At 41.5% G+C, this 13,077-nt stretch overlaps 1 protein-coding gene across 4 annotated transcripts in view; it reads right to left on the bottom strand.

Annotated features, from left to right (window-relative positions):
• Positions 1 to 13,077, bottom strand: part of POLR3H (RNA polymerase III subunit H) — a 128,245-nt gene that overhangs the window by 34,025 nt on the left and 81,143 nt on the right. For 3 of the 4 annotated variants that reach the window (XM_075832292.1, XM_075832293.1, XM_075832294.1), the window contains exons 4-6: positions 7,873 to 8,001; positions 4,782 to 4,868; positions 2,155 to 2,218 (exon numbers count right to left, since the gene is read on the bottom strand). In XM_075832292.1, the coding sequence (XP_075688407.1) occupies positions 2,155 to 2,218; positions 4,782 to 4,868; positions 7,873 to 8,001 (280 nt within the window). The remainder of the gene's footprint in view (positions 1 to 2,154; positions 2,219 to 4,781; positions 4,869 to 7,872; positions 8,002 to 13,077) is intronic. The other variant, XM_075832295.1, reaches the window with a different exon arrangement.

Raw genomic sequence — 13,077 nt, forward strand, 5'->3', positions numbered from 1 at the left:
TCCTCAAATGGAAGAGATGTTTTATTTACTGTTTTAGCAACGTGGATATCTACCCTAGGAATCTCATCATACACTGGGGTAAAAAAAATAGCCTATTTCTAAATTCCTTCGAAATCCCCAGTCTCTTTTCTGGCTCCTGCCACTCTTCAAAATCATGTCCTTAATATTCGTATTTATAGGGAATACAAGATTATTTTTGGGTCTTAAACGTCCGAACATCTCATCTTTTATTGTATGAAGAGGTTGTATTTCTTAGATTTGCATTGTTGAAGAAAGAATAGGAACCATAATTTTTACCACTCTATACCAAGTGGTAGCATTAGCATTTTTCTCCCTATGGGGTACTCATGCTATTAGGAACCATGGCGGTCTCAGCAGGCGCAGGATGAGAGATAGCGCTATCAGGACCTGGAGGGGACATGCCCCGCGACGAAGTCACAGACCTCAGATCAGGTAACTCCATGAAGAAAAACGCTAGGTTTTTAAACCAGAAAACGTCCCGCCAGCTTGAATGCCTCACTTCCGGCGCGCCTCTACTACATTTCCGGCGTGCCTCGGTGATGTACTGCGCTTAAACATGGCCTGCCCCACTTCCAGCGGTTGCGTCCGATGCATGCAGATTCGACTGCCGGAAGTGGATTTTTCTCTCTGTCCTGCGTTAGTCTCTTGGGACCGCAGGAGGACAGAGATTGACGTGAAGTACCCCGGAGGACTGTGACGGAGCCCCTCGGACCCCCCGATCAGCTGCAGGCAAGATTTCTTCTGAAGTTCCCCCGGAGGCTCTCTTCCATACTGTCCTCTTAAGGGACAGGAAAAACACTGGTGGGTGGAGGTGGGGAGGGGCCTTTTAAGCTATTTCCTGTCCCTATAGAGGTCAAGTAAGACATCCTCCAGGTGTGGCGGTCATGGAAGACGACATGTAAATAGTGGTATATTCCACGCCAAATATGACAGAATTTGCGATTATTACATCCAACGTAGATGTAAATAGAGTCGAAGTCACTTAAAAATATCACAACAACCTTAATATTTTATGGTATAACTTGCTGCAAAGCCACAAAATTTGCTCTATTGTATAGACACTTGACCACATTTATGAAAACTAAATCTGGACAACGATTAGCAATTGGGTTTTAAAGAAGGCTTCTTGTTCATTTAACCAAAAGCCTCGAAAAAATGGTCAAATAGTAAGATTGATCTGTAATAATAGTAATAGTTATAATAATCATAGCACAACAAAAACTACTGCAGGAAAATAAAAAATCCAGTTATTGAAAGTGCTATGACATACAGTAAATATCTGATAGGTGGGACCCCACCTATTGGGAGAATGAGAGCTTGCTTCGCTGCTTGCATATGTCCATATGGAATTGAATGGAAAAAAAACGCACACATACGTGGCCACCTCTCCATTCAGTCCATAGTTGGATGGCAGTTGCTAGCGCTGCTCTTTCAATGCCTGTTATTAAGCACAGGTAGGCAGATCAGGGTATTCATATTTTTTTTAACCAGAAGAGTTGAAAAGATGATCACTACTTGTGCCTTGCGGTTTACCAGCATCTAGGTTATGGAGTCAAGTTAGTCGTTTGAACCACGCTACATTTTATCATTTCAGTCTGTAGCCCATATGTCTAGTTGAAATTGTAAAATGTAGCGCGTTACATAGATTAGGATAAATGCCTAAAAGGCCACTAATTTTTACAGAAGACTAGAAATAATGAACTTGAGTAAGCGATTATAAACATCTAGGATGTATAAAGCCCCATGCACACAAACGTGCTTTCGCAGCGGCAATTCCCCCGAAAATCCACGGGAGAATTGCGTCCCCATTCATTCCTATGGGGCCATGAACACGACCGTAATTTACACGGTCCGTGCATGGCCCTGGAGCACGGACCGCAGAAAGAACGGGCATGTCTTATTACGGCCGTGTTCTGCGGTCCAGGCTCATAGCAAATAATGGCCGCAGCCTTGTGGGTGACACTCCGCCCCCGGCCGACCCGAAAATCACGGCCGTGCACATGGATACGGGCGTGTGCATGAGGCCTTACTGTTTATGATGAATTGAATAAATGCTGAAGCAATTTAAAGCAATTCTTAATCCAATACATGCATTTCTATTTATACAAAGCGTAGACGGTTTGGAAAGGATACAATTTAGCAGGCTGCTGCAAGGACTCAGGAGGTATAACGATATCATCAAAAAAGCCAAGAGATACTGAGAAGAGATAAGAGTGAATTATCACCCAGCCTATTCTGTAAAATCTCACGTGCAAAAGAAGATAAATGTCAAGTTAAATAACATGCTTAAAATGACTTCCTACCAAGAAAAAAGCATTACTTCAGGGAAGCAAATGTTTATATAAGCGGTCAGTTGCATAAAATCAGGTCACAGAAAATCTACAGCAAGCATGTCAAATCCAATATTTACTCGATAGCTTATGCATATTATATGGGCATCAATGATTATTCTAAAGCTGGGCTTACTCACACAGATTTCTGACCAATAAGTTTGATCTAAACGCCCTAAACATGGGCCAATTATTGTAATAACGCTCGTTCCCGCTCATTGGCCAATGTAAAAACTTCATAAATTAGCCGACAGACTTGCAAACATTTATTTGTGGGCTGATCGAATATTTTATGCAGCTTAAAAAATAATCATCATTGGCAGCACATTTCGTCGTGTAAACTGAGGATGCGCTGCCGACCGTGTGCAAACTGTTTGGGGACCAAGCGATCGTATTAATGATTGTTCGTCCCTATACAGTTTGCATCAGCATATGTAAAAGGTCCTTCAAACACGCGCCGATTGATTGGTTAGATCATGATTCGGCGCTTGTTATGGGCAGTGTGAAGTGACCCTTAAAGGGAACCTGTCACCAGCATTTCACCTATTGATGTTTACTCATCCCTGCTATCATAAAAGTTCATTGCCGTTATTCCCTCTCCTAAACTCCTCCTCCGACTGTAAATAATGGCCTGCAAACATTTTGCGCCTTTTATCGTAATAATCTGGTGTCCCTTTGTGCGCACGCACCAGAATAGAACATCAAAGAACAAGCGCAGGATTTTGTGTGCTGGGGGAAGGCGAGGAGCTATCAATTAAATGTAAGGAAGCGAGGTAAACTCGGAAAGACTCTTTTCAAACTAAGATTTGTCTGTTTTCAAATGAAGATATGACTCTTATACTCATTAGCATACGGTGTGGGAACACTAAAAAACTGAACACTAAAGGTATAGAGCCGACTAAGAAGACAATTCTAGGTTATATAGAAATGATTTTTCACCCACTACCACTATTGCTGGTTTAATAGGTGAAATGCTGGTGACAGGTTCCTTTTAAGGCTTTAGTCACATAGCGTTTTTAGTACTAGTTTGGTGCATATATCCTGGGAAAATCTGCTGAAACATAAAACCCTATGTTACCCATATGTTTTCATGTAATAAAAACCACCAAATGTGGTGTGAACATGACCCTATTTAAAACTTAGATATTTTGTTTGGTTTGCTCTTTGCTGTTGAAATGTGTGGCCTCACCATGTCTAAATCCAAAAGAGTTCTCAGGTGTTTAAACAGACTGTTAGAAATGCTTGTGGGTCTGGAAATGTTTTTTGAAAAATTGTGAAATAACTGGACAATAATTCCACAGTTTGAAATCTTCTCTACAAGTAGAGAAGATTTCAAACAACTACCAACTTGCGTAGGCTAGGGTGCCCCGACAAGTTCAGCTCGGAAGCAGAACACTTTAGCAATATCTGCCGTACATTTACAGTGCCTGCACTAAAAATGCAGTAATGAAAAAACTAAACAACGGTCCAAAACGTGCATCGTTTTAGAACTTAAAGAGGCTCTGTCACCACATTATAAGTGCCCCATCACCTCCATAATGTGATCGGCGCTGTAATGTAGAGTTATGACCTATTTTAGATTTATGCGAATTACTTTCTTAATGCCCAACCGGGCGGTTTTAGCTTTTTACCAAGTGGGCGTTGTAAAGACAAGTGTATGACGCTGACCAATCAGCGTCATACACTTCTCTCCATTAATTTATTCAGCACATAGTGATCTTGCGAGATCATGATGTGCTGTTACTTACTCACAAATTAAGGTTACTGAAGTGTCTTGAGAGTGAATATACATCGCTTCCAGCCAGGACACTATGTCTATTCACAATCACGACACTTCGGTGGGACTTAATGACAGCAAGCGTGATCTTGCGAGATTACGCTGTAAACGAAAGCACAGCGAGATCTCAATGTGCTGTGTTGTAAGTCCCACACAAACATTACCGAAGTGTAGGGATTGTGAATAGACATCGCGTCCTGGCTGGAAACTATGTCTATTCACTCTCAAGGCACTTTAGTAACGTTAATGTGTGAGTATGTGACAGCACATGATGATCTCACAAGATCACGATGAGTACATGAATGGCGAGGAGTACATGAATGGCGAGAAGTATATGACGCTGATTGGTCGCTGATTGGTCAGCGTCATGCACTTCTCTTACAACGCCCACTTGGTCAAAAAGTAAAAACACTCCCAGTTGTCTATTAACAAAGTCATTAGCATCAATCTAAAATAGGTCATAACTATAATAAATAAAAACCACTGCTGTGATCTACATTACAGCGCCAATCACATTATGTAGGAGATAGGGAACATATAATGTGGTGACAGAGCCTCTGTATGCTCTTGGTCACTTAAAGATCACTCATTAAAAGACGTTATGGACCTCTTCATATACGTTTTGCTGCATAATGATAATCTGTTCCACTTACCATGGACTCCTTCAGGGCTACAGCCTTTGATTTTTCCCATTAAGATCTCATCAAGGAAAGGATGGAAGACAACATATCGGAAATGGACTGAAAGGCAAATACAAGACCATGACATCAAGTAATTAACTACTACAAATGCAATGGGGGGAGATTTAGTAAAATGAGAGCAAAAGAAAAGTAAAGTAGGTGCCCTGGTCCCACTAGTGCACAATAGTATGCAAACAGCTGGGGAGTCACATACAAAGGGCCTGAGAGCCACATGTGATTCCCGAGTCACTGGTAAGGCAGCACTGCTTTATAAATTTATTCAACATAACATAAATTTTGCGGTAGAAGCTGAGTAGGTCTTCAGCTAACTGAGACAGTACTATAAATTGCACAAATACACATCGTTCAGCTAGAACATTAAAATCACCTGCCTAAAATTGTGTAGGCATGTGTGCAGACTGTGCCATATGTGTGACTCGTGTGTGCGGCATGTGTCCTATGTGTCAGGCATGTGTGCAGCATGTTCCAATGTGGTTGACTTGTATGCAGCATGTATGTGATTATGTATCTTTGCCTAGCTTTGTTGTTATTTAAGGCACAGCGGCCAAAGCATATTTCTTGCACAGAGGTCCTCTGCTGTTAGTGTCTGCCCCTGCTCCTCTCTTACTACTTCCCAATCTCCTACCTAATCTAATAAACGCTTTGATGTAGATAACTACGGTTTTGTTTTTGTTTTTTAAAACATTTATTAGTGACAAAGTTATGATCATATTTACATTTATGCAAATTTTGGGCATTGTAAAAAAAAAGTGGGCGTTGTAAATTAAAGTTTTTGGACATTGACCAATCAACGTCATACACTTCTCTTCATTCATGTCCAGCTTTATTCACAGCACAGCATGATCTCGCGAGGTCACGCTGTGATGTAATTTTCTCCCGCAGTTCCTTCACCGGAGCGACGGGATAATGACCAGACATAGTCTCCAGCCATGCCAGGACGATTATCCTTCTCAGCAGCAGTCCTGTCTGGTCATTCTCCCGTCTCTCCGGTGAAGGAACTGCGGGAGTAAGTGACGTCACAGTGTGATCTCGCGAGATCACGCCGTGCTGTGAATAAAGCTGGGCACGAATGAGGAGAAGTATATGACGCTGATTGGTCAGCATCATACACTTTTCTTTACAACGCCCACTTGGTGAAACTAAAAAAATGCCCAGTTGGGCTTTTACAAAAAAAATGCATAAATGTAAAAATTATTAGAATTTTGCCACTAAAAAAGTTTTAAAAAAAACAAAAAAAAAACAGTAGTTATCTACATCAAAGCGTTTATTAGATTAGGTAGGAGATAGAGAAGTATTAAACTGGTGACAGAGCCTCTTTAAATAACATCTAGATAAATGGAGCAGTGTATAATGGATGTAACTAAAGGGATATTCTCACTTAAAGTGTCCTGTACATGTGGCTTATTTTTCTTAGGCCCCATGCACACGAACGTGCTTTTGCGGCCGCAATTCCCCCAAAAATTCACGGGAGAATAGCGGCCCCCTTCATTTCTATGGGCCCATGCACACGACCGTGGTTTCCACGGTCCGTGCATGGCCCAGGAGCCCGGACCGGGGATGTCTTATTACGGCCATGTTCTGCGGTCCAGGCTCATAGAGATTAATGCACGCAGCCATGTGCACGGCCCGCGATTTGCGGCGGCCCGTGGGTGACAATCCGCGGCCGTCCAACCTGAAAATAACGGCCGTGCACATGGCTACGGTCGTGTGCATGAGGCCTTAGGCATATCTTACGGCAGAGAAGATTGTTTCTCTTGTTAGACAAGAGGAGGATGAGCAGGATGTAAATAATCACTCTGAACTTTTGGTAAATCAGGGTCACCTTAAATTGCAGTTGATATGCAGTCTTCAACTCTGCTGGGTTGATATGCTTCCTTAGAAGACAACCATCAACAGTTATAACTGTGTAAGACTTTGTTCACATCGGCGTCCCAGTTTCCATTTATAACAGAGCCGGATGCATCGTAGAACGGATACCATAGGCGCGTGACGGACCTCATTGACTTACAATGGAGTCTGTTTGTTTACGTCGTTTGACAGGAGGAATATCGCTGCATGTAGCGCTAGTTTTCCTGTCAAATTGGAAGAGATTTGAGACAAGGCTGCAACCTGTACTGGGGAAAGGTGTCACATAGTGTTGTAGAAGAAAATGTGCCAGTCTGATGTCCAATTTACTTCAACAATTCTTTCAAAGCATCTTTAGTAGGTCTGGACCAGGGCCAACTGGGACTTAAAGAGGTTTTCCAGTTCTAAGAAATTGATGGCCTCTCCTCAGGAAAGGCCATCAGTACCTGATCGGTGGGGGGGGGGGGTCACTTGAACGGGAAAAGGCTGTAATACTGTGAATTGCCGCTACAAGCTAGGGTTGTCACGATACCAGAATTTGGACTTCGACACCGATACTTTGTGTAGTATTGCGATATTCGATACCAAAACCATACTTTGCCAACAATAATCAGAAAAAAAGTTCTTCCATTTTCTGATGTGAGGCGCGTGATGTGAAGAACTTTGAACTTCCATGTGCCTCACATTAACAGTAATTAACCCCATCATATTACTCAGTCATAATGGACAACATTGGGTTAATGTGTGAGGAACATGATGGTGTTAATTAATATTAATGTGAGGCACATGGAGGTTCAAAAATCATAATATCTCGTGCCTCACATTAATAAGTGAAAGAAAGAAGTTTTTTATTTTATAACAGCGTAAACATGAATGACGCTATAAAGGTGTTATTACGGTTGCGACAATACCGAATATGTGTATATTTTATGTATTGACAACATGTAGAAAAGAAGACGGCACGGCACTCACCATTTGCAAAAGGTTTCTCTTTATTCCAAGATTGAGGCAGGCAACACGGGATTCAAAAGACAACAGAGCCGACGGCTCTGAAGCATTGTCTACCTTTTATGCTGCTAAGGCATTTCATTAATCAGTAAACACCACACAACTGCTAAATGGAAGCCATGTATTCATGTCTACAAACCCCTCCTCAAGTCTCATTTGCACTGCCCTGCTGCCCTTCTCTGATATTTACCTCTCGCTAAGAATGTGAGCCGAGTGCTGTGCATAGCACTGGTAGTGCCGCCACTTTCTAGGATAGGGCATCCATGGGGTAAAAAAAAAACAAAGGAGCCTTCCGCCTGCAACTTGACATCATTACCTGCTGTAGAAAAATAATCATATCCTGCTGACTGGTGTGGGCATTGATTAGTATTAACACATGTATAAATCTTTCTCTCTTTCTTTCTTTTACGGTCTGTTTGCCTTAATAAATAGACGGATCAGCCATTACATTAAAATCACCTGCATGATATTATGTAGGTCCTCTTCGTCCCTCCAATCTAGCTCTAACCAGTCGAGGCATGCTTCCACAAGACCTCTGAAGGTGTCCTGTGGTATCTGACACCAAAATGTTATTAGCAGATCCTTTAAGTCCTGTATATTGCTATGTGTGGCCTCCATGATTTGGACTAGTTTTCCCAGTACATCCAGAAAGATGCTCAAACAAATTGAGATCTGGTAAATTTGGAAGCCAAGTCAACAACATGAATGCTTTGCAGTGTGTCAGGGGGCATTATCCTGCTGAAAGAGGCCGCTGACATTAGGGAATACTGTTGCCATGAAAGGATGTTCTTGGGCTGTAATTTTGTTTGGCTAGGTGGTACGTGTCAAAGTAACATCCACATGAATACCATGGTCTAAGGTCTCCCAGAGCATCACACTGCCTCTGCAGGCCTGCCTTAATCCTGGTACAATCTCTTAGACAGCTTAAAGAGGCTCTGTCACCACATTATAAGTGCCCTATCTCCTACATAAGAAGATCTGTGCTGTAATGTAGGTGACAGCAGTGGTTTTTATTTAGAAAAACAATCTATTTTTACCACGATAGGAGCGATTTTAGCTTTATGCTAATGACTTTCTTAATGCCCAACTGGGCGTGTTTTTACTTTAGACCAAGTGGGCGTTGTACAGAGGACGTGATGTCTATTCACAATCCCGATACTTTGTTAACATTTCTGTGGTACTTACAGCAGAGCAAAGCGTAATCTCGCTGTAACCTGTCATTTGCAGCGTGATCTCGCAAGATTACGCTTGCTCTGCTGTAAGTACCACAGAAACGTTAACGAAGTGCCGGGATTGTGAATAGACATCCCGTCCTGGCTGGAAAGAATGTCTATTCACTGTCTAAACACTTCAGAAACGTTAATGTGTCAGTATAAGACAGCACATAGTGAATAACGCAGTGTCACCATGCGCTGACTAAATTAATGGGGAGAAGTGCATGACTGTGATTAGTCACTGATTGGTCAGCGTCATACACTCCTCTGTACAACGCCCACTTGGTGTAAAGCAAAAACACGCCCAGTTGGGCATTAAGAAAGTAGCAACATAAAGCTAAAATTGCTCCTGACGTGGTAAAAATAGATAGTTTTTCTAAATAAAAAGCACTGCGGTCATCTACATTATAGCGCCCATCTCCTTATGTAGGAGATAGGGCACTTATAATGTGGTGACAGAGCCTCTAAGTGACACACATGCACCTGGCCGTCCACTTGATGTAAAAGAGAACGTGATTCATCAGACCAGGGGTAAGCATGGGCACTCTTATTAGTCAGCATTAAACGGTCACTAACTTTACATAAATCAATAGTACAAGCTAATAATAAACGTTGTAATATATCTTATTAGAAAAATGCCTCTTTCTCGACTTATCAGGTACTTCTCCTTCCTCGCCTCCTGCTAAGGTGTGCTACAAAAAAATTGGGGAGAAGGATGTTTTCTGTGAAAAGACAGGACAGCAGTTATGCTCCATCCCTTAGCTCAGGGAAAACTAAAACTGAAGAGATACATCCTGAGGAGGGGAAAACTGCTAAATAATGCAGGATACGTCATATAATTGCCGGAAATAGTGTTATTCCTCAGGTACACACACGATAGCTTATTCCGAAAATTCACTTGAATGGTTAGGTACACTACCTTTCTCAGCAATTTATGCTACAGTAACTCCTAAGTAGGATTGAACCTTTTGGTAGGTACACCACTGCATACAGGGAACAGCCCACAAGTCATTTTGGAGATGCTCCGACCCTTTCGTTTAGCCTGGTCAATGTCGGGTGCGCAAATGCATCTGTGTGTGTTGTTTAGCCATAACTTTAACCCCTTCCCACACCTTGGCGTAAATGAACGTCCAGGTGAAGAGTAACTTCGGGCACCTGGGCGGGCAGTTACGTCCGCGCTTTAACAGTTAACCGCCGCGCGTCACTACACCACAGCAGCGGTTAACTGTGCAGAGTGTCTGCCCTGCTCTCCCCGTAATCGGCAATTAACCCCTTAGATGCGGCGGTCGATTGCGATAGCCGCATTGAAGAGGTTTAGAGCAGATCGGCAGCCTCCCACATGCATTTGCGGGATCTGGCGACCCTTGTCACGGCAACCGGATGCCAGACAATGGCCTCCGGGCCGCCATGTACGGAAGCCTAGGAGGAGCAACAGGAGGCTGGTTCTTATAGGATTCCTGTCAGAGTGACTGAACACTCTGAACACCTAAATATAAATAAGTAAAACAACAATGCCAGAATCACTATTTTTTGGTCACCACTCCTCTCAAAATATACAATAAAAAGTGATCAAAAAGTCGCATGTACGCCAAAATAGTACCAATAAAAACTACAACCAGTCCCGCAAAAAACAAGCCCTTACACAGCTTTTTTGACTGAAAAATAAAAAAGTTATGGCTCTCAGAATATGGTGACACAAAAAATAATTTATTTTATAAATAAGTTATTTTTTTGCACAAACGCTGCAAAACATAAAAACATATATATACATATGATATCGCCGTAATCGTACCGACCCGCAGAATAAAGTAAAATGGTTAGTTATAGCCCAGGGTGAATGCCATAAAAAAATAAAAAAAAAAACAATGTCAGAATTGATGGTTCTTAGTTACCTTGCTTGTCAAAAAATTGAATAAAAAGTGATCAAAAAAATTGCATGTACCCCAAAATGGTACCAATGAAAACTACAGATTGTCCTGCAACAAATAATTCCTCACACAGCTCCGGTGGAGAAAAAATAAAAAAGTTCTGGCTCCCAGAATATGGCGATGCAAAATGTGCAGTGTTCCAAAAGCGGATAAGATTGGGCGCCATTTATCAGTGCGACACCGGCCACACATCTGCGGATTATTATTTGTTTACCCCATTATTATGCCCTGATGTTCTCCGCGCAGATTACATATGCCCCCACATTATAAACTGAAATACCACTAAAACGGCAAACAGAACTAACAAGCTAAATCTGCGTGTCAAATGCCGCTCCCTCCCTTCTGAGCCCTACAGCTTGCCTAAACTGCCGTTTACATCCACGGATATGGCATCACCATACCCAGGAGAACCCGGTTAATATTTTATGAGGTTTTTGTCTTTAGTGACACAAACTGGGCATAACATGTAGTGCACTAAAATGGTATATCGGGTGGAAAATGTTAATTTTCACTCTGCACCATCCGCACCATTAACCCCTTCGCGCACCACGACATAGCATGTCGTAGTGTGGGGGTGATGTATGGAGCGGGCGCACGTGAAAAATAAATTTAAAATGGCAAAATCGCTGTTTTTTGGTCACCTTGGCTCTACCAAAAAATGTAATAAAAAGTTCTCAAAAAGTTGTATGTACCAATAAAAACTACCGCTTGTCCCACAAAAAATAAGCCCTCACACCACTCTATTGACGAAAAAATAAAAAAGTTATGGCTCTTGGAAAGCGGGGAGGGAAAAACTAAAAAGGAAAAAAAAAAAATGGTTCAGTCCGGAAAGGGTTAATTACTTTCTAATGAAAAAACATTTATGACCACATGTGGGATACAACCGTACTCGGGAGAAATTGCTTTACAAACGTTGGGGTGCTTTTTCCTCCTTTATGAAATTTAAAAATTCAACATTTTAGTGGAAGAAAGGTTGATATTCATTTTCACGGCTTAATTCTAATAAATCCTGCCCACTATACCCCTAGATAGATTATTTAAGTGGTGTAATTTCCAAAATGGGGGTCACTTTTGGGGGGTTTCCACTGTTTTGGTCTCTCAAGGGCTTTGCAAATGCGACATGGCACCCAAAAACCATTTCAGCTAAATTTGAGCTCCAAAAGCCAAATAGCACTCCTTCCCTTCTAAGCCCTGCTGTGGGTCCAAACAGCAGTTTATTACCACATATGGGGTATTTCCGTAATCAGGAGAAATTGTTTTACAAATGTTGGGGTGCTTTTTCTCCTTTATTCCTTGTAAAAATTAAAAATGGCTACCTTTTTTCAGAAAAAAAAAGTAGATTTTTACCTTTACCGAATAATTCCAATGAATTCAGCAAAACAATTGTGGGGTCAAAATGCTAACTTGGCTCCTAGAAAAATTCCTTGATGCGTGTAGTTTTCAAAACGGGGTAACTTTTGGGGGGTTTCCACTATTTTGTTCCCTCGAGTGCATTGCACACGCGACACGGCACTAAAAACTTCCAGCAAAATCAGAAATCCAAAATCCAAATGGTGCTCCTTCCCTTCTGAGACCTGCTGTGGGTCAAAACAGCAGTTTATTACCACATATTGGGTATTGCTATAATCGGGAGAAATTGCTTTACATATGTTGGGGTGTTTTTTTCTCTTTTATCCCTTGAAAAAATTAAATATTTCTAAGTTTTTTCAGAAAAAAAGTAGATTTTCATCTTCATATACTAATTCAAATAAATTTAACAAAAAAACTGTGGGTTCAAAATGCTAACTTTACCCCTAGATAAATTCCCTGAGGGGTGTAGTTTCCAAAATGTGGTCACTTTTGGGGGCCTTTATTGCTTTGGCCCCACAAGACCTCTTCAAACCCGACATGGTACCTAAAATATATTCTAGGGTCACATGTGGGATATTTCTAAAAACTGTAGAATCTGGGCAATAAATATTGAGAAAGTACACTGCCTGTCTAAACGTTTAGACAGGCAGTGTACTTTCATAATCTAATTCAAACGTGTACCTTTCACACTGACTATTTTGAAATGCAATAAATATGGAGTTGCATTTCTCGGGTATAACTTTCTGTGGTATAGAAAAAAAAATGTATTACAAATGAAGTTTGGCAAAAAGAAATGAAATTTGTAAATTTCACCTCTAGTTTTCTTTAACTCCTGTGAAACGCGTAAAGGGTTAAAACACTTTCTGAATGCTGTTTTGAATACTTTGAGGGGTGCAGATTTCC

Source organism: Rhinoderma darwinii, chromosome 7, assembly GCF_050947455.1.
Source record: "Rhinoderma darwinii isolate aRhiDar2 chromosome 7, aRhiDar2.hap1, whole genome shotgun sequence".
In the NCBI taxonomy this organism is placed as follows: Eukaryota; Metazoa; Chordata; class Amphibia; order Anura; family Rhinodermatidae; genus Rhinoderma; species Rhinoderma darwinii.